The sequence below is a fragment of the Cupressus sempervirens genome, chromosome 3 (assembly GCF_028749045.1).
Source record: "Cupressus sempervirens isolate cs-2001-9-10 chromosome 3, ASM2874904v1, whole genome shotgun sequence".
Classification (NCBI taxonomy): domain Eukaryota; kingdom Viridiplantae; phylum Streptophyta; class Pinopsida; order Cupressales; family Cupressaceae; genus Cupressus; species Cupressus sempervirens.
Window position 1 is genome coordinate 117,660,632 of NC_143120.1, and position 22,202 is coordinate 117,682,833.

A 22,202-nucleotide genomic window follows, 5' to 3' on the forward strand; every position below is an offset into this window, starting at 1 on the left:
TTGTGTTCTCTAAGCAGAATGAGGAATCAATAAATCACATGCTTGTCCACTACTCTTTCACATCCAATATTTGGTGGAAGGTTTTGCAAGTTCTCTAGACTAATTGGGTTATGGACTATGATGTCCAAAAAAAATTCTTTAATTGAACAGGGATCCCCCTAATGCTAATTTACGACTATCGTAGCGACCATCCCCTCCACATTTAGGGTGGGCAATCTGAAAGGAAAGTAGCAATAGGATTTTCGGAGATAAGGAATGCCAATTGGAGGTGGTCTTTACTGTCTTCTGAGAGTTGTTGCTAGAGAATTCAAGTTGTTGCTTGCCCTTGTGCCTATCCCACCCCCCACTGGTTGCCAAAAATTGGGGTTTATAGGATTCCTTTTAGAAATAAAACTCATCCAAAAAGCTCAAAAGAAAGAACACAAAATGGATTCCCCCTTGTTGGGGTTAGTCCATGCTAGATTTTGTCAACACAACAAAATAGTCCCATGGTGTAGTTGTTGTTGTTCTGATTAGGGGTGCACCTAGTAATTTGGTTGCTGCATTTAGTGGGGTACTTCCTGGTTACACAAACAAGCAAGAGGAAGGCATGGGGCTTATTTAGGGGCTTAAATTTTCTCTCTCTAGTAGGATCAAAGCGCTTGCAATCAAAGAGGATTCCAAACTTATTATTGATGTTGTCAAAGGTCCAATTGGTCTATCAATAGTGTTGTCGATGATAATCAATCTTTAACAAGAATTTGATTCTTCTCTATAAATTATAAACCATGTGGGCAACTTTGTTGTTGATTCTCTCATTGCATGTGGCTACAACCTAGAGAGGCTAAGTTGTTAGTGACACCAAGTTTCTCTCCCTCCTAATGTAGAAACCCTCTTGAGCTGGGAGTTTGCCAAACCCAATGCAGATGACACGTAGCACTCAGCGTTGGAGAAAGTGCATCCTTCTTAGTACTTTAAGGTTTTGGGTATTCCACAACTCCTACATATTGTTTACTATGTGAGAGGAAATGGTCTTGGTATCTTACCTTGCTTCTTATATCTTCTCGGTTACTAACAACCTAAGTATCCCCTAGGGAATAAATGATCTCTTGGAGGAAAGAAATCAACTTTGCTTCAAGGATTTCCTGTCATTTATGCTTGCTTCATCACTAGTGTCTTTACTCCCTTCATGTGCATCATGCCTCCAAACCATCTAAAGGTCTTGTAGGAGTTCTTAGGTTTGGCTTGCTCTATTAGATGTCTTGATTTCATATTTTAGTGGATCTTGCTTAACAATCTCACCAAACTACTTCAATCTTTCATTAGGCCAACTTGGTCTCCAATTAGGCCTCCTAATCGAGTTCTAAGGCTTTTTCTTCCAAACTCCTTAATAACCTTGTTGGTTCCCAAAACCACAGATCGAAAAACCAAGAGCTTGACACTTCTCTAACAATATTCCACAATCAGTTCTAGCCAACGAACGGGAATACTTCTTGATTCCCCCACACTTTAGGCTCCACTACACCCAGATGGGTAGACCTTCACCTCGAATGTTGACTGCCTAGTTCAAGGCTTTTCTATAGCGAATTTAAGCTTTGGTGAGTTCTACGGTTGGTGAAGTCCTTGAACTCGACCAAATAAAATTGAATGCTTGCTTAAAATAGTTAAATGTTTTGTATAATATTTGCCAATAATGGATTTGACACTTGTAAGAAGGAAGATATAGATATTCTGACTTTAATAATAAAAAGACCAATGCCCCTGCTCATCCGAGCAACAGAGTCAACTACAATGAAGATTATCAAGTACAACTTTATAAAGTTCTATGCACTTAAACTATAAACAATTTAATAATCAAGACGCGACAAATCAAGTATATATACGCAATTTTAAACTACTCCAGATTGCACTTTAACTCCTAAGGTACGGAGACAAACTGGATATAGACACAGAAACAATTCAATATTTCACTATATCTATAATGATCGAGTTTAAAATGTCATAACTGACCCTATCCACTTATCTAACATTAAAATTGTTCATGGAATTTCAAAGATAATTATAAAGGACGAATCACTTTTAGTTTAAATATCCATGCCTTGAATATAAACAAAAGGCTTTTTATTTATCATTATTATATTATATTTGAATTTTGTGTTTACAAAGCCATATTTTTGCTCCTTATTCCTCCTAGGAAATGGCAGAGGAGCGTAGTAATCCCAGAAGGTCTAATTGTCTAGCTATTAGGTGGATAATGACTCTAAGGAAGATACGGAGCGAAACAATTGAGGAACGGACAAGGAGAGTGAGGAAGGGAATAATTTTGAAGAGTCATAAGAGGAATGCAAGAGCAACTCGAGCAAATATACCTTAAACAATTAAACTCACATCTCTACCAAAGTAAAACAAGGGTCTTTTGGCCATGTCGCGAATATGCCACCAATCATTGTCAAACCAATTCAAATGGTCATGGCCTCAAGCACAGAGCTGGTTGGTATGCAGATTGATATGTGTAGCTTTAGAAACAAAGTAAGTGAAGTGAAAAAGTTGGGAAGCATCTCTAGTTTTAGTCTTCATGTTTGGCACAAGTTGGCAAACTATATTTGTTGTATGCAAAATAAAATTCTAGATGTGGACGAGCTAAAAGGAGGGCACCTTCAAGGAATTGTTCAAATTCCTTACTGATGATTGGTCTCATGCTTTCCAACAATCAGGCTATGATATCATGACTCCACTGAAGATCTAGTGGAGCTTTGTCTTTTCACCCCATTGGGGTTTTAATTTTGTTGTTCTCCCTCTACAACTTCCATGACCAACTATTGTTGCTTCTGCCAGAATCATGGCAGCTTTAGTAGGTTTATGACTAGTTACTTAGCTTGTCACTTGCTTTTGTTAGTACCTAGAACTATGGTGGTAACTTTCATGGTTAGGCATGTTGCCTATAGCCTTTGTTTATCTTTAAATTGCCCGACCTAGATTTTTGGTGTCAGTGTCCTGTGTCAGTAAGCCCTGAGGCTGTTGTTTTTTAAAGGGTAAGCACCCTAATTTTTGTTGTTGATTAATATCAAAAACGCCTCTTGCCTCTATGATAAATGCATCATGTCCTAATTAACAAACTAGTTAAATTGTCATTGGGTACTATTATGGATGCTCTATATGGGTTATACATCGTGCCTTTTCAATCTAGTACTACTTTCCAACTATCAATTTGATACTATTGGTTTAACTACTAATTGTTGGTAGTAAGATAATCGCTCTTGGTTATTATCATAGAACATTGGGACGCGTCCCTCCCGCCATTTTTCCTTGGCATCACTAAGACAAGCACACACATAGGATGATGGGATTGCGTTCCTATGTCCCCACCAATGGGTCGTCGTTTCACCGAAGACAGGGGGACGTCCCCCCGTCTCCTTGGGGATAGGGGGATGGGGACACGTCCCTCGACCCTTCCAGGGGACAAACGGGCATCCCCCATTTCGCAAGCAAAAAAGTGAAAAATAAAAAACAATTGTAAGGTTTAATATTAATTTTTATTATGTTTTTTTAGCCCTAGGGTATGTGCAGACCATTCAGAGGTTGAAATCCCATAAAACCTCTATGTTGTCTCATTTCTATTCATTTCATGGTTTTGTGAATGTTGCAACAGCAGCAAGAAGAGTGGAGCTCATTAAAGGGTGCATGCTTGAGTGAGGAGAGTGATTGGAAGGCAAAGAGGAGTGACAAGGAGCAAGAATAAGAAAACGAGGATTTTTCAGCTTGTTCGACAGATTTTCCAAGAAAAAGGTAGGATTTTTCATGGTTTTGTTTATTTTATTTTCTGATTTTTCAAGTCAAGTTCATTGTTGTTAGGTTTTAGTTTGTAGTGTTTAGTTTCAAGTTGAGTTAAGTTTCTAGATTTTACTAGATGCTTGTTCCATTTCCAAATTTTTGCTACCTCTGAACACATGCATTTTATTTTATTTATTTTTACATTTTCTAAAAAGCAGTGTCAAAATGAGCTCTCATGGTCATGACTCAAGTCACACTAATGATGAGATGGAACTAGAGGCCCATTCTCATAGCAACCAAGAAGATTATAACCCTCAGCATGATAAGACAATAAGGAATCCTGATGGAGCCTAAAATTTGCGTCTCCATTTATGAAACAATGTTGAGGTTTTTTGTCATTGATTTATAGTGCTAGAGGATTGAAGTAGAATTATCCAAGTAACTCCATCAGGGAGATATTTTAAAACTATTTCATCTTTATGTATACCAGACTCATGAGGAATGAATGAGTAGTGTATTCAGATTATCAGGGATGCTCTTACCATACATGTAGTTACTCAGATTCAATTATTACTCAGAGAATGTGTTGAACCTTGAAACATATGCAGGGCACAATTGACTATAACTGAAGACAATTCAAGGATAACGAGGCAAATACAATTTTCAGTGATATTAAATGTGTCTTCTGAAGCTTACAAATAAAATGACATGTATATGCAGTGAGGAAGCTCACCAAATGATATATGGAATAATTATCAGAAGTAGAACCTAGAGTGTATAAAGCACAGATAGTTATTGATATGAGAAACTCAGGTCATAGCCACTCACCACTGAAGTCATGTGTCAGGCATTTATAATGGAATGGGATAGTGGATATGCAGTTGGTTACTGAGCATGAATCTTTTCAGAGGATCTGATGTTCAGGCACCATTTGAGTATGAAGGAAACAGATACAAAGAGGAAACATAGACTTGCCTCACAGCATGTATTCCATATGCAGCAATTTGCAGTATTTTTGAGGAAAATAGAGGAAGGATCAGTAACAGGATTATGTACTCTGAATTGGATCAGACATGAACACGGTGGCAGATATCATGTTTCACTGGAAGAAGAGTGACATTGGAAATTGAATGTTCAGTCATTCCCTTTCTAAATTGATGATCCCAGTTACATCTACGCCCAGTAGTAGTCATGCAGAAGCAAAAAACCGATTCTCATTCACCCATGAGTAGTGAATTTGAAATGCAAGCAATCATTGGAGGATTGTCATTAAATACTTTTCTATAGCAAACGAAAGTGAAAGTAACAAGTGGTGTTATAAATTTGTGATTATCGAGTTGCAATAGGAGGATGCAGTACAATATTTGTTTCAGAACTCTCAGGCACCGGAAAGTATTTCTCGGGAGAGTATGGCGTAATGACAAGTGAGAAGAATTGTTTCAGAATTTATTATCAGGCCTGATGATAGAATGACATTTAATCTCTTATATGTCTGATTCTTGGAGTGTTCGATTGGAATGTTAATTGGCAAGTGGTTCTCCTCTCTCATCTTTTTCTCCATCAAGGAGTGATTAAGGAGCGCTTCTAAATAATCGGGTGCCTTGGAATGTAGAAATCTTCAGAACAAACATAGTAACTAGAAAATCACCGTGGAAGCATAAAACTAAATGCCAATATCTATGCACAAGAACTCGAATAAATTGTTTTGGTTCGGTTTAGTAATACTTATTGTTCCATTTTGTTTGTTACAGGTGCTCAAGAGGTTGAGTCGGATGTATCACCGTATCAGGGGTACTGAAGCATGAAGACTATCTGCAGTACCGTGAACAAATACTCACGATGGAGGGATAATTCGGAAGTGTTCCTGAAGCATATGATTTTTATTTTTATTTTAAATATCACATCATTTGCATATAACTTTGGAAAAGAGAAAGCATCAGAATAATAGAACCGCCGGCCACATCAAATCACAGTTATATCAAAGTTAAATGTTTTTAGCAGTCGGTTATTAGTTGTGAAGAGGTGTGATGGTTGAATATGCCTTTCCATCCTTTATAAATATAGGAGATGTAAATCAAAGGAGGAGGATTCATATTCATTTTTCAAATTTATACATATCTTATGCACTTGTGATATATTATATTTTTCATTTGAAAAGAAATGCTTTTTTGAACTAAGTCTGTGGATGGTGGATTATCGAATGAATTCTTGTGCGATTCTGGATTCAAACTGTATTGGATGGATCATCCATAAGGAGTGTCTCCAGTATAATTTTATTTCCAAATCAGTAAGAAATATCTATTTAATTTATTTGTATTAGAGTTTTAAATTATTATTAAGTTGTGTCCTTTATAAATGTTTTTTATTAATTTCTATAAATATTTTAATATTTGGATAAGTGGACTGGGTCATTATTGCATTTTAAAATTGGTAAACATAAATATTGTGACACATTTAATTATTTTCATATTTATGTCTAGTTTGTCTCTGCAGGAGTTAAAGTACATCCTAGACTAGTTTAAAATTGCATTCATATAATTGATCCATCACATCTAAATTATTAAAATTATTTATAGTTTAAATATATTGAATTTTATAAAGTTGTACGTTTCAACTAATAATATTGACTCTGATTGCCCATTTAATTAAGCACTGATCTTTTACTCTTGATTCATAATTCATATGTTGGCAATTGTTTCATCTTTTTCCTTTGAGGAATTAATATATTCATCTGTTGCATTAATCTATAATTTTTTTTATTTAAAACATTATCACATTTATACAGTCATTTACTTTTATTTTTTAATTCATAATTTGCAAGTTTGAGGTTTTCTATAATCCTTGCCCTCTGGGAAACTTTCAATACATTCGCATTCTAATCAATCTGCTATAAGCATCTTAGATCTAAGTGTTTTGTCCAGGATCAGGTATACCAGCCTTGGTTTTGCAAAGCCAGAAGCACAGGAGATTTGGATTGCATCGATCAATTCTATCAAGTTGGCCTTAACCAGTTGGATATCACAGCATCGAGCAGGTAAGGCTCGTAGGATTCCAATCTGCGGTTTTGGGAACCAACAAATCCTTAGATAATTGGCTACCGAGTCCACTAGCTATAGATCACCCCTCCATGATTTTGGCAATGTGGGCTAGGGGTAGTTATGATCCCAAATCTCCTCTAAGACAATTTGCAACAAGGATAGATGCACGAACATCATCAGGTGGTGGTACAAGAAAGTGGAAATACAACATTTGTAGGACAAAATGGTTTGGCAGTTCTTCCGATGCCTACTACCTTAACTGGTAAGCAACAAATTTAAACTCTTCAACAAGTCATGACACGGACCTTGTGGGGACCCATCACAAATCCACAAAAAGGAAGTGGAAAAAAAAAATTTAAAACATTTAAATATGAATTTTTATTTTTATTTTTTTGTTAACCTTAAAAGGAGCTTAATAAAAAAGAATTCACTCATTCAATCTCTCATTTGCTCTCTCATTTTGGTGTGGCCATTTTGCAAGTTTGATGAACTAGCCTATGTTTTGAAATTTCATTTTGCAAATTAGTAATTCAATCTATGATTTTCTTTACAATCATGAACATAGATTAATGAGCGGGTATTTAATGTTTACATTTGATATTTGGCACTAATCAATGATCAAGCAACATATATTCATACTATGAAATGACTTAGGTTTGTAATTATGCATATATATATATACACACACTCATGAACTCGAACCCAAATCCGAATTTGTCCCTACACCCAAACAGACAACTTAGTGGATATATGAACCATTGAACATTTGGCATTTATCTTAGATATATTAATGAGCGAGTATTTAATGTTTATCTTTGACATTTAGCATTGATCAATGCTCAAGCAACATATATTCATACTATGAAATAACTTAATTTTCTAATTACACATTTTTCTCTTATTTTTGTGTATATATAATGTATATATATATATATTCACATACTCACGAACCCGAACCCAACTCTAAATTTGTCTCTGAACCCGAACAGGCAACATAGTGGATATATGAACCATTGAACATTGAATTGAACATTGAACATTGAACATTGTGATTGAATCATGCTTGATACTACTTGATGTAATTATCTTTATGATGACATTGATAAGATAGTGATACTCATACTTTTGATGAATTGATATCAATGACTTTTGAATTTGAATCTTAGATTATTAAATTATTAATTTACTTAATAGAAGTTAGAAGTTAGATCTCTTTTATTGTTCAATGTTCAATGCAATGTAAAACTAAACTAGCAATAGCGGTCATGATGAACTCATACTTCAGCTTTATGTCTTATATTGTTATACATCTTTTCATAATTAGCATTTTAAGTACCATATGTATAATATATATTATAGACCCCTGCAACACCCCCACCTGTCCAACGATTGTCACCAAATTGAGGTCCCTTTGTCCCCCCATCCCAAAGACATGTCCCCCAGGGTAGTGTAACTATGGTTATTATCAACTTTCAAGGGGATAAAGCTCCAGGACCTAATGGTTTTCCCAAGTTCTTCCAAAATTTCTAAGATATTGTGAAAGGGGATGTTATCAAAGCTGTTCAAGAATTTTTGGATCCATAAATCTTTTGAAAGAAATTAATACAACCTTTCTTGTTCTGATTCCTAAGGTGGAAGTTGCAGATTCTATGGATAAGTTTCGTCCAATCAGTCTATGCAATTCTTTCTACAAGATTATTTCTAAGGTTTTAACCCTCAGGCTTTTGGCTCTGCTCCCTTTAATCATTTCACATCAGCAGATGGGATTTGTTTTTGGTAGGCAAATTCTTGATTCCATCATTTCTATTCATGAAGTAATTCATTCCCTAGAAAATTCTCTTAATCAAGGATTTCTCCTTAAGCTGGACTTTTCAAGGCTTATGATCGTGTGGACTAGAATTTCTTATCTAACGTTCTTGGGGCCTTTGGTTTTGATCATAAAACATGTAACCTTATATCTCAACTTGTCTCATCAACTTCCTTGGCGGTCATGGTTAATGGTTCCCCCTCTTCTCTCTTTAAACCTTCTAGAGGTTTGAAACATGGAGACCCTCTTTCTCCGATTTTGTTTGTTATTGTTGTGGAATGCCTTGGAAGGATGATCATTACTAGTATTGCTTCAAGAGAGTTTCAAGGCATAAGACCCTTGTCTGTTGGTATCATCTTCTTGCATCAACATTTTGTTGATGATACTATTATAGGAGGGGTTTCAACTATTAAAGAAGCCATAAATATCAAAGAAGCGTTAAATTGCTATTGTAGTGCTACAGGTCAGCTTGTCAACTAGGACAAGAGTTCTTTGTATTTCATTTATACTCCCCAATATAGACAAAGGCGTATTGCAAGCATTCTAAGTTGCAATATAAAGGATCTCGCTACAACTTATCTGGGCCTTCCACTTGGACTAGAAGTCCCACTCTTTTTCTAGCAGCCTGGTCAATAAATTTAATAAGAAGTTGGCTAGCTGAAAAGGTGTTATTCTAAGTCAAGTGGGTAAGATTCAACTTCTTAAATCTACTCTTCAGAATCTCCCTACTTATGCCCTGAGCCTCTTTCCAATTCCTTCAAAGTTTGTGGAGGCTTTTGAGAGAATTCAAAAACATTTCTTATGGTTAGGAGCTGAAGATCACAAGAAACTTCCTCTCTTTTCTTGCGACAGGGTATGTCTTCCTAAGAATAGGGATGGATTAGGGCTGAGAAGGATTAGAATCTTTACTCAATACCTAATGACAAAACAGGCTTCGAGAATCTATCTAAATAAAGGTGAATGGCGGGAGTCATTGGCCTCTAAGTATCTTTATAATAATCCCTCTTTTCCGGATATTTTAGTCTCTTCTTATATTCTGAATGGATTTGTCATTTGGAATGGTATTCTTAGAACCAGAGATATTGCTGCCAAAGATATCAAATAGAAGGTGGGTGATGGGTCCTCAATTGACTTCTAGGAGTACAATTTTCTTTCAATGGGCAAGCTGGAGAATTATGAGGATTTCTAATTTTTTAAAGGATACTTGTAAGTACAGATTTGGTAGCGGAGTTGCTAGCTACTGGATGGGTAATTCTTTGGTCAATCTATGTGAGATCTCCCCCCAACTTTCACTATTGATGACCATTCTTTCTTCCCTGGTTATTGTTGACAGATCGGATGTTCTTGCTTGGGCTGCCTCCCCCTCCAGTTCTTTCACTATGACTTCTTCCTATCAAGTTGTTTGTAAGTCCCCTAAGGTGCCTTCTTATTGGGCAAAGGCTTGGATCCTTGGCCTCAATTCGAAGGTGAATATTTTCTTCTCGACTTTGTTGCAGAATAGAATTCTCATAGTTGATAATCTATCTAAAAGAGGCTTTTATATCCCTAACATGTGTTCCCTTTATTGTGTTGATGTTTAATCGGCTGATCACCTTTTCATTTACTGTGCCTTTTCCAAAGAGGTGTGGTCCCTTTTCTGTCGCAAGCTCAATCTTTCTTGGATCTTACCCTCTTCTTTGCTTGATTGTTTTACCCAATGGTCCCTTAAGTGTCATTCCAAATAGTTCAAGCGTTTATGGACCCTGTCTCTTCCTCACATGTTTGGGGCATTTGGAAAGAAGGCAATAACAAAATTTTAAGAGATAAACCTTCCTCTCCTTGGGTGGTTTTCTCCAAAATTGAACATGATATCCTAGAGAATTCCAATTGCTTTGGGGGAGGGATCCCTAACCTAAGTATGATAGTTGATTCTTTATCCATTCCCAACCCTGTGGATTGCAGAAGAGAAGATAGCAAATGGCTTTTTCCTCCTACTGACTGGTGAGAACGTAATTTTGATGGGGCAGCCAAGGGTAATCCTAGGCTGGCAGGGTGCAAGGGAGTGATAAGAAATCAGTTTGGCCATTGTCTTGTTACGGCACTTCCCTTGGGAAAGCAGACTAACCACTATGCGGAGGCGATGACGGCCCTCCAAGCTACTAAACTGGCCAAAGATCTAGGAGTTTCTAAACTTTAGTTGGAGGGTGACTCAAAGAATATAATCATTTGTTTAAAAGGAAGTCTAAACCTTCATGGACTATTGATAATATAATTCAAGAGACTACAAACATCCTAAGAACCTTAGATAGCTATTTCATATCTCATATCTACCAGGAATCAAATGCGGTTGCTAACTCTATCGCCAATGTGGTTGTGAGACTCAATTAAGGGATGAAGTGGCAGGGGGAGTGGCATTCCCCATGGAGGTCATGTCATGTATTATTTATGACATGATACATGGAAAGGAGGGAGTTGTTCCAATTGATAAAGATGGTACTTTGGTGTGATGATTTTATGATTTCGAGGAGTCTGGAAGATTATGAGGACAGATTTGGCAATTATTCCTACTTTTTCCCACACGTTTTGTGGGTATTTTTTGGAAGCCTTAGTTTTTATTTCTTTTCGTACCCAATTTTCCTTCTGCAAGAATAATCTCTGGTTTTTGTTGTGTGCTTAGTGTGATAGCGATATATGTGGCCATTGAAGGAGAAGGGAGTCGTCTAAGTATGACAAATTGCGGAGGACCAAGGTGTGTGAAATCCTGGAGAATGGGGTTCTTACTCCGTTTATGGAGAGATTGAACGGAGCAAAACCCGAGGTCCCCAAATTGTTTCTTAAGAGGTGGAATGAAGTCACAATCCCTGAAGACCTTATTTCTCAAGTTACTGGCATCGCAATTGTTGGAAAGAAGTTTTATAGAGACATGAAAATCTCGAATGCAGTTGTGGAGGATTTTCCTGAGGAGGAACGTGATGCCCTAATCAAGCCTATTACCACCCCAGTTGCATAAAAATGCTCTAAAGATTTGCGTTGTGGGCTATTATGTATTACATTACTCTTGATGGTAGATTCTCTCATGTATACACCCACCACTTTGTGATTTTGAACCATCTCAGGCATGCCATCAATATTTATATTTCGTTCTATCTCTATACTTCCATTAAAGTCCAGTATTCATGAACTTAGGGAAAAGGTTGTGACTAAACCTCCCCTACATGATGACTTAATGCTCTTGATTTATGCACATATCATGACTCACTCTATGGGTAAGTCCACTGATGATAAAGGAGAATTGGAGGCAAAGTCAGATGACTCTGACACTCAACAGGATTGGTCGGAAACCAAGGATAGTGAAAATATGCATTCTAAGGAAATGGAGGTTTCCAACCATAAAAGGAAAGGTAAAGACTCCAAAGGTCCCATGAAGAAGGAGAAGAAAGATTTTAAAAGCTCTACATCTAAAGAGTGGATGCACAAAGTGGTCATTTCCTCAAATGAGGAGTATAATGAAGAGGATGATGATATGGAGACGGACATTGGGGAGCTGGACAGTAGCACGAAGAAGAGTTCTTCAGCCAGGAGTAATAAAAAACAGAGCAAGATTGCTATGAAGACCACAAGCAGAGAAGGGAAGAAAAGTGGCTCGGACTCTCCTATTAAGATTTCCCAAAAGCCTATTAGGGATTCTCCCGAGACTGGTATGAAGATGTTCAACAAAGAAGGTAAAAAGAAGTCCAATGAATCTCCCAGTAAGTTTGGTCAAGATCCTTTGCAAGACATTCATGTTAGCTCCCCTGTTAGGGATACTCCCCCTAAGGAGAGGAGTACTATGTGGAAAAACTTTAACATGGATCCAGTGTGCTTGGGTATTGCAAGGGAGAAGATTGAGATGGTGGTCAAAAGTGAAGGGACTGGTGAAGTGGATCTCAGGGAGCTCATTGATCCTTCGATGTTGATCCGAAGTGATTCTAGCAAAGAGCCGAATTTGGATGTCCTAAGTAATGCCAGAAACAGCCTCCTGGATTTCAGGTCCATAAAATAGCTTTTTTATGAAGTTATTGATATTAAAAGCAAGATGAACAACTTCAAAGAAAATCAAGAATCAGGAGGTTGATAATGAGGTTGGGAATCGGGTGAATATTGGTCTTCTTACGAATACAACAGCTTTTTATAGGTTGGAAGCTAAGGTCCTCAAGATGGACAACAGGACTGCTAGCATTGAGAATACATTGAGAAACATTGCTGACCAAAGCTATAAGATCCTGAAGGCTTCCAATGACCACGCTAAAATCCTCATCAGCAAGGAGAACTCTATCTGAGAAAAAGACATTGTGAAAATTTTTGACAATTAGTCGGATCTTGGACATAGTCAAAGTGATCCGGATAAGAGGACAATGTCCAGCACTAAAAAGATGGCTTTTGCAGCCACCACGGATATCAAGAAAATTAAATGGTTGCTGAAAAGATGGATCAGCTTGAGCTGAAGGCAGCGGAGCTTCTTAAGAACATGACTTGGTGGACCTTTTTTTGTGTTGTGTTGTGTTATAGCCTCTATCTTTCCTTTTTCCTGCTCAGTGTTACCTTTTGGTCGTTGTCCTTTGTTGGCTGCCTTTGTGGTTCTGTGTTAACCAGTTCTGTTTTGTTTCATTTTGTCTAGTGGGCTCAATGGTTTAAATCTTGAGCTTTTATGTACAAGGTTTTTCGCCCCTTCAAAATCTATTTTACTTAATCAAAAACTATAGTTATTATCAATACATAGTAATCATATACGTTGACTAATACTTCAATGACTAATCTTTTCATTAGTCAATTTCCTTTGTTTTAGCCATAGTCTAGGTTTGGCCTGATACCATTGCCATTTATCAATTATAGACCTTGTTGATGTTTTTCAATCAAATTGTTGTATCTTATTATTTCTATTCTTTATTATTCTAAAGGAAACATTAGTTTATTCTTTTGTATATATAGACCTCTTGGTCTCTACTAATAACAAGCAAATATTTTCCAATTACTTCGTAATATGGTATCAAGGCCAACACTCAATTTTTTCTTTTTAAAAATAATTGTCTTTTATTTTCGAAATTATTACATGCATATTTTCTTCCAAATCTCTCTATACTCCGACTAGAGTTTCCGTTATGAGAGATTTGAATCCGTTGAGTCTATGCAATCAAGTTTGCAGACCAAAGCGAACAATGCAGAGCACATTGAGAAGGTCGAATCTGCCTTTTATGCCTTCGTGGCTAAATGACCTGCAGATCATGTAAAGTCATCTACCTAGTATATTGATTCAGGTGCCTCTCATCATTTCACTCACCACAGCATAAGGTTTACTGACTACCAGCCTTATTCAAACCTTGTTATTTTTGGTGGCGGAGAAGAGTACACGATTGTCGATAAAGGCAACATTCAGATTCAATCTATTAGGAGGAATCTCATATTCCTTGGTGTGTACTACGCTCAAAGGATGGAACTAAAACTACTCTCGGTGAGTCAGTTACTACGACATTCTCCACACTTGGATGTCACCTTCAGTTCACATCAGTGCACCATCACTGATCGGGCCACTTAGTCTACTGTTGCAGTGGGTCTAGAGGATCATGGTCTTTTTCAGACTTACTGATTCTGGTAATTCTCGAGACTTAGCTATGGCTTCTCAGTGGTCTTCTGTCAACACACTTTGACATTAGCGATATGGGCACTTAAATGTGCATTATCTCTCACAGCTTGCTTGGGATGAGCTTGTTCTTGGATTGTCAGAGATTCAGACTCAACAACTTAGAGTTTGTGATGCGTGTCAGGCTAGGAAGAAAATTTGCACACCTTTCACCAATGGTGATTCATGGCGAGCTTCTCAAGTACTTCAGCTTGTAAATCTAGATATTTGCAGTCCTATGGCCACTCCTATTCTTGGGTCTAGGTATTTTCTGTTGTTTGTTAATGATTTCAGTAGAAAAATGTGAGTGTAGTTCCTTAAAAAGAAATCAGATGCATTTCCTATATTTCAGAAGTTTAAACCTTTAGTTGAAAAAGAGTTTGGGAAATCTATTACTACACTTAGATCAGACAATGGGGGGGAATTTTGCTCTAATGTTTTCTCCAACTTCTTGGATACACATGGCATCTAATGCTAGTTAACCACACCCCACACGCCACAATAGAACAGTGTAATTGAACGTTGGAACCGGACAATCACCAAGATGGCTCAATCCATGCTCGAACACAGACATGTTCCAAAGAAGTTTTGGGCAGAAGCAATTAACACTACAGTTTATTTATTGAACCGGTCACCCATAGTGGCAGTCAAAGGTAAAACTATGGAACAGGCCTGGTCAAGTCGCAAGCACAGAATCACTCACCTAAAGGTTTTTGGCTCCCTTTCTTTTGTTTAGATCCCTAATGTGTCACGCACCAAGATGGATGCCAAGAGTCAGAAACTCAGGCTTCCTAGATACATCAGTCTTCACAAAGCCTATCGCCTAATCGATGTTGAGACATCTTGTCTCATCTACATTCGTGATGTAGTCTTGGATGAGCAACAAGGACCTTTCATGCCTGCTTCTCCTATTCCTGATCCAGCAGACCAGCCTATGAAGGCTCATCATTTGGGAGCTAGGCTTCCATTAGGTCCACCTGATGAGAGGGCTCCTATAGCACCTGCAGCTCCAATTATACCAATGATTCTTGTACAGACACCTCTAGCTACTCCTGCATGATAGCCTCGCTTTGTAGATGCTTCACCTGAGTTTGATCCAGATTCTTCTGATGAGGAACCTGATCATCAAGCATCTCGTGATACTAATGTTGGTCATTATCCTATCCGGCCTAAGTGGTGGGCTATGACACTTGCTGATCTTCGTGATGATCAGCTCATTAATGGAAGAATTGTTCGACAAAAGAGCAAAACTACAGATTTTGTTATCTTTTATCTCATGGCCAGCATTCACAGTGTGTTTGAACCTCAAACATATTCCAAGGCTAAACAAATTCCAGAGCTAGAACAGGCCATGCAATCTGAACACCAGAGACTGTTGAAGAACAACACCTCGATTCTTTCTGATCTTACACCAAGGAAGAAACCCATTGGCTACAAATGGATTTACAAAATCAAATACAAATCGGATGGTACTTTGGATAAGTACAAAGCTTGCTTAGTGGCAAAGGGCTTTTCTCAGCGTCAGGGCATTGATTATGAGGAGACCTTTGCTCCTACTGCAAAGATGAGCACCATCAGATTAGTCCTAACCATGGCAGCACAGTTTGGCTGGAAGGTCCATTAGATGGACGTCATGAGTGCTCTCCTGAATGGTGATCTCCATGAAGATGTCTACATGACGCAACCTCCTGGTTTCAAGGTCGCTGGTAAAGACCATCAAGTTCTCGAATTGGTAAAAGTTCTTTATGGCTTGAAGCAGGCCCCTCAAGCATGGTACATAAAAATTGATAAGTACCTCAGTGAAGACTACTGATAGTGACATTATCATTCTAGTTATTTATGTGGATGATTTGATCATCACTAGTAGTTTGGCATCTTTGATTCAAGAAATCAAATAGAATTTATGTTAGTCTTTTGATATGACTGACCTTGGGTTCATGCATTGTTTCCTAGGTGTTGAAGTTTGGCAACAATCTTCTGGTATATTCATCTCTCAGTCCAAATATGCTAAGGCCCTGTTAGACAAATTGTGTATGCAAGATTGCAAGCTTGCATCTACACCTATGGAGAAAGGTCTCAAGTTATCCGCAAAGTTTGATTCTCCTTCCATTGATGATACTACATACAGGCAACTAGTAGGTAGCCTCATCTACCTCTCTACTACTAGGCCTGATATCTGCTTCACAGTCAGCTATATTTCTCGCCTTATAACAACTCCTAAGGCTGATCATTGGATGGCAACAAAGCGTGTGCTTCATTATGTGAAGGGCACTTCAGATTATGGAGTTTTGTACTCTCGAAGTTCTAATCTTATACTCCATGGGTTCACAGATTCAGATTGGGCAGGCTCTGTTGATGATAAAAAGTCAACTTCTGGATGTGTTCAGATTGGGATCCAGTGTAGTCACATGGACCAGTAAGAAGCAAGCAGTTTCTCTCTCCTCTACAAAAGCCAAATACAGAGTGACTGTTAAGGCACAATGTGAAATTGTTTGGCTTTGTCGAATTCTTGGAGATATGCAGATGTCACCAGCAGGATCGACAACTTTATTTGTTGATAATAAAGGTGTTATCAAGTTAGCACAAAATTTAGTCTTCCATGAACAAATCAAGCATGTGGATGTTCACTGTCATTACATACGACAACTGGTTGAAGACAAGACTATAGATTTGCAGAATGTTCCTACCACAGATCAAACTGCAAACATTCTCACCAAGCCTCTCAGTCCTGATAAGTTTGTCAAATTCAGAGGACAGCTTGGTGTTCTAGATAGATTAACCATCGAGGGAGGGTATTACGATAATATATAACTGTCTATTATTCGTTAATGGTTATCTATTGTAAATATTTAGTTGGTTGTAGTTATCTATCAACTTTTTTAGCTTTCTATCGTTTCCTAAGGAAACATTGGTTTATTCTTTTGCATATATAGACCTTTTGGTCTCTATTAATAACAAGCAAATATTTTCCAATTACTTCATAATACTTATAATATTGATCCTTGCCATGCATCATTTGAATGTCTTAAATCTTGATTGAGTCAAGACTAGTGTAGTATCTCCTAGTTACTTGTAACATAATATAAGATATTTTTCATCTCTCGTATCTTCAATATATTGATCCAACACCCATGCTCTCCACTGTCAATTGTCTTTATATTGGTATAAATGGTGTTTCATGCCCCCAAAGCTCTATTAAAATGTTATTAGACTGTGGTGTTGTAGTTAATCATGAGGTTGAGCAAATGGGTGTGAAGACGATTTTTCACATCATGATCTAGAGGAGATCCATATGAAATAGCAATAGTATTATACTAAAAAAGGTAATCAAAACTTGGCTTGTCAAATGAAGAAATTGTTCCATGGTTTGTCTCCTAGAATGTGATATTAAAAAGTTTCTACCTTTTGAGGTTGACTACATGGGTTTAAGTCAAATCATTGTTCTCATCTACAGACATTTTTAACAGCATTTTTGACAAAATTGTGGTTGTTGTCTTTCAAACAAGATGGAGGATTAATGATTGTCTCCTCAAAATCATGGTTTCAATTTTTGAAGTTGAACTTGGTCTCTTTAAGGGAGGGCCACATTTGTTTTCCAACATCAGGTTAGAAGTATTGTGTCTATCTTGCTCATATCCAAAACTTTTGTGGAATCAAGGAGGATCTCAAATGCGGGCTCATGCCACAAAGTGTTTCGAAGAATGGGTGCAACCTTCTATGCATTTATGAACAAAAGACCTGCAGATTATGTATTTTGTAGGGTAGTTAGAGCAGTGTATATTAAAGGGGGAGGATATTGTAATAATATTCTAATGTTTCTATAATGGTCATCTTAATTGGTTTAGCAAATTTCCTATTCAACATTTTGTTAATGAATTCTTCATTTAGAAACATCATCTTCTAATCACTTATAAATAGAGTCTTTCGTCTCTATTGTATGTATTATTAAAATATTATAATACTTATTTGATGGTCATCTTAGTTAAGTCTTTAGTTTATTAGTAAGTTTCTATTTCCATCTTTAGTTCACAATTGTTTCTTTTAGAAACATCGCCTTTGTAAATCTATATAAGGAGCTTTCATCTCATTTGTCTATTACAACTACAACAAAATCAATTTACCATAACATAGTGAGTTGATGGAATTTCATCAAATTTGGCAATTTTTAAGAAAAATTCGAGCCTCTTTTGATATGAAATTTTTTTTACAAATTTGTTTTCAGATTTTTAAATAAAAATCAGTCGAGATATTTTATGAAATGTGTGGTTTGTCTTCGAAGACTTTTGCTGAAAATTGCAAGCCTAATCGAAGGTTTTGATTTTGCGATTTCTTGGTTTTGGCAAGTGTCTCTGAATTTTTAAGGTTGTATTTGTTTGCATGTGAGTTGCACGTTCTTGCATGTACTGTTTTACCATGTAAAGTCTCGTGTTTTGCCACATGAACATTCTTTTAATTAGTTTTCATAATTTTTCCTTCAAAAATTATTTGATGGGTTTTCATAATTTGTTCCCTTAAAAAATTTCTGATGGGTTTTTATAATTTTTTCCCTTAAAAAAATTATGATTTTGTAACTCACAAAGTTGCCTCTAATTCCTTTGTGGATATATAATTTTCTCCTCAAAAATTATCTATTAGGTTTTACTATTTTTACTCAAAAATGAAGTTTTACATTCTATTGTTTGTGCCTCAGATTTTGTTTGGTTTAGATTGAATTTTCACCTCAAAAATCATGTTGGGCTTTGATTAATTTCTCACCTCAAAATTTGTGTTCAGGGTTCATCGATTTTGGAGGCTTATGTTGATTTCTCTTCATAATCATGCTAGTTGTTCTCAAAGTTTGTCTATGTCTCCAAGGAGGAGCGGCTCAATTATCTAACATCAGGTTGGATGTTTTTGTGATAATTTATAGTCAAATGTTTTGCTGCTTCTGGGAGGGTTCATGGAAAACGTCACTCAGTGGCAGAGTCAATGGCAAACTCTTGTCTCTTGTTGTAGAGCATTCTAAAGAAAGGGGCAGGCTTCTTGGTCATTGACATTTTGTAGATCAAGGGTCTCAACAGCAGTAGAATGTTTGGAAGAATTTATGAGCAAAAGACAATAGTTAGACAATGACCATTAAGAGAGCGTATTAGAATATTATAATGTTTCTTTAATGGACATCTTAGTTAGGCTTTAGTTTATTAGTTAGTTTCTATTTCCGTCTTTAGTTCATAATTTTTTTTTTAGAAAGATCTCTTAATTGTTTAACCAAAAGAAGATATAGAAATATAAATGCAAGATAAGTACACAACACAATGCAAATATCCTAGGAAAAACCCTCCCCGATGAGGGAAACAACCCAGCCGACCACAAAATGATCCTTTTATTGAAGTTTGCAATAGAATCAAATACAATGACTTAGTTTCTCAAAACTCAAAGATAATAATATATGACTTTACTGAACATAAAGCAAATATGAATAATAGTGAAGTACTTATACAAAACACATAATTCAAATTATTGTAGACAAGGTTTCTTACAAATAAGAATCAAAAATAATGTTGCTACGTTGATCAATATTCAAGAACCTGTGGCACCTCAATAAATATCAAAGAGTTGTGTCTTAGAAATCGTTGATGACCATGAATGCATCAGACGAGACAACCACACACAGAATACTCGAACAAAGAAAAATTACATAATGAATAACCTCTAAATCGTATATTGACAAGAAAGGAAATGCCAAAAGCAAGACATAACTCCCGCAAGAAAACTCTTTGTCTTCCCCACACTATTATGGTCTTCTAATAACATGTAATATGTCATCAGTGGAAGCATGAACACCAATCTGGCTTGGCAACACATAGGACGAGCAGAGTAGATGATCTGAATAAAAAAAAATGAGTTGGTTTCCAAGATATCACCAATAGACAAGTCATATAGACAAAATAATATCCAACTCAAATATAAATATTAAGTTATCAATGAGAAAACAAGAGATATTAAGAGCAAACTGCCGTGAAACAAGACAAAGGTGACTATAAGTCCATGAATTCTTTTTGCAGTGACCATTAACTTAGCACAAAGGATAGAGAACATATGAATGACAAAGAACAATGAAATAGGATCAAACAGCAATAGAAGAGTTTGATCAAATGAACAAGGAAAACACAAAAATGAGGAACTGGGCATGAAGAGATCTATCTTGCAGCTACAAAGAAATTCAACAACATCGTCTTTGTAAATCCGTATAAGGAGCTTTCACCTCCTTTGCTTAATACAAATACGAAAACATCAATTTACCATAACATATATTGGTTTATAATAATAAAATCTAATTAAAAATAAGGGGAAGGTTGATCGAAGCCCTGAATAAAAAGTTATGGCCTCTCAAAGTTCAGCCACACATTAAGTATATAAGAGCATCTATGAAGAAATGAAACAATTATAAGAAGGGATTAAACTAAAGAGCACACGATTATACTGAGAGGGTGGGAAGGGTGAATAAGTATAACAAAAACTTTTGCCAATTTAAAAAAAAAAAAATCCAAATAACTTTAAATGTTGGAATCAACAATTATGCACATAACACAACAACACAATGTTTACGTAGGAACCCAATGTGGGAGAAAACCACAGCAAATAAATGCTTTCTTAAATAAATTGTTCTTTACAATATTTTGTAGGCTCCAATGTACTAGAGGCTCCAACCCCTATGTTTATGAGCATCGACTCACTGGAAGCTCCAACTCCCCACTGTCGTCTTCGTGAGCACAAACTATTTTTCCACCCTGACAATGTTGCTTACTTCAACTAATGATGGATGCTTTTACACACATCTTGTTCTCTTCTCTTTTCTCCTCTTGAAGTCAGCCAGTCACTCTTCCTTGTAACTTTATAAATTTATATATCAGATAATAATCTGCATATATAATATCTTTCAAATACACTTTTGGACTTTAATCTATAAATATATACATGTATCAGATTTAAATATCTGAATATAAATTTTCCTTTTATCCTCCTTCATACACTCTTCTCTTTTATTTACTGCTGACTTATCTTCTCTACATCCTCCTTTTCTTTCCTTCTCTCAACTCACATATTCACACTTCCATCTCTTAAATTAAATATCTCATGGAATGAAAAGTCATCTAACAAGTCGTGTCTTTTAGCCACAGTTTATTTAGACATTTATTAAGAGAGATTATAATTATTTTGTATAAACACATTATCACACCTTTCCACCATTCAACAACTAAATGCGTAGTTATTATTAGTATTTTTCATCGAAACCGTTTTTTGAAAGTCTTTAGTATACCATAAGCCAATTATTTCCTTAACCGATGGGCTTCTGTCATTTCATTGACCTGTTAATTGCTGCTTGCATATGACACATCTCTGTATTGAATCACACTTTCCATATTCTAAAAACTCTTTAACAGTCCATATTTACTTGGGCTCTCTGCGCAACACACAGTCCTCTTATCATCTTCTATTATTATTTTTGTATATAAATCTTTTACTAAAGGTATTGGCTCTTTACATCTTCTTTATAATATCTCCCGTCAAAGATCTATTATTGTTTTCTATGCATTTATTTCATATCAATCTCATTCCCATCTACTCATGCTGGGCATATTCTTTTCACAATAATATTTCCGTCTATTGTTTTGGTATTTAACTTTCTTTTGTTTATTGCTGCTTTGTATATACTCAACATTATTGCTCGTTTCCTCCATCATAACTTTACAGACGTATTATCTCTCTTTGCTGAAGGCATTATCATTTTCTGCATTATTTAAGTCCCTGCTGTCCTATAAACTCATCAACGCTAGTCTTTTATTGATGCTAGTATTTGTATATTATATCTTTGTGTTTCAATGTGTTCGCTTGTCAAATGGCCTGTACATGTTATCACTAATGCTCTTTATTTTCTCAGACATAATATGATCGCTACCACCATTTATTTATGAGATCCTATGCAACCGCC

The 22,202-nt window shown here is 36.3% G+C and overlaps 1 protein-coding gene across 20 annotated transcripts in view; it reads right to left on the reverse strand.

Moving 5' to 3' along the window:
* LOC149565049 (phosphatidate cytidylyltransferase 4, chloroplastic-like) overlaps positions 1 to 22,202 on the reverse strand; it is a 146,873-nt gene that overhangs the window by 29,013 nt on the left and 95,658 nt on the right. Inside the window, exon 7 of one of the 20 annotated variants that reach the window (XM_089818600.1) lies at positions 19,574 to 20,095. The exons of 17 other annotated variants lie outside the window; for them this stretch is intronic. In XM_089818600.1, the coding sequence (XP_089674726.1) occupies positions 20,035 to 20,095 (61 nt within the window). In that variant the 3' untranslated portion in view covers positions 19,574 to 20,034. Of the gene's footprint in view, positions 1 to 19,573; positions 20,096 to 22,202 lie in introns of those variants that run through there. 2 more of the 20 variants (XM_089818601.1, XM_089818599.1) reach the window with 2 other exon arrangements.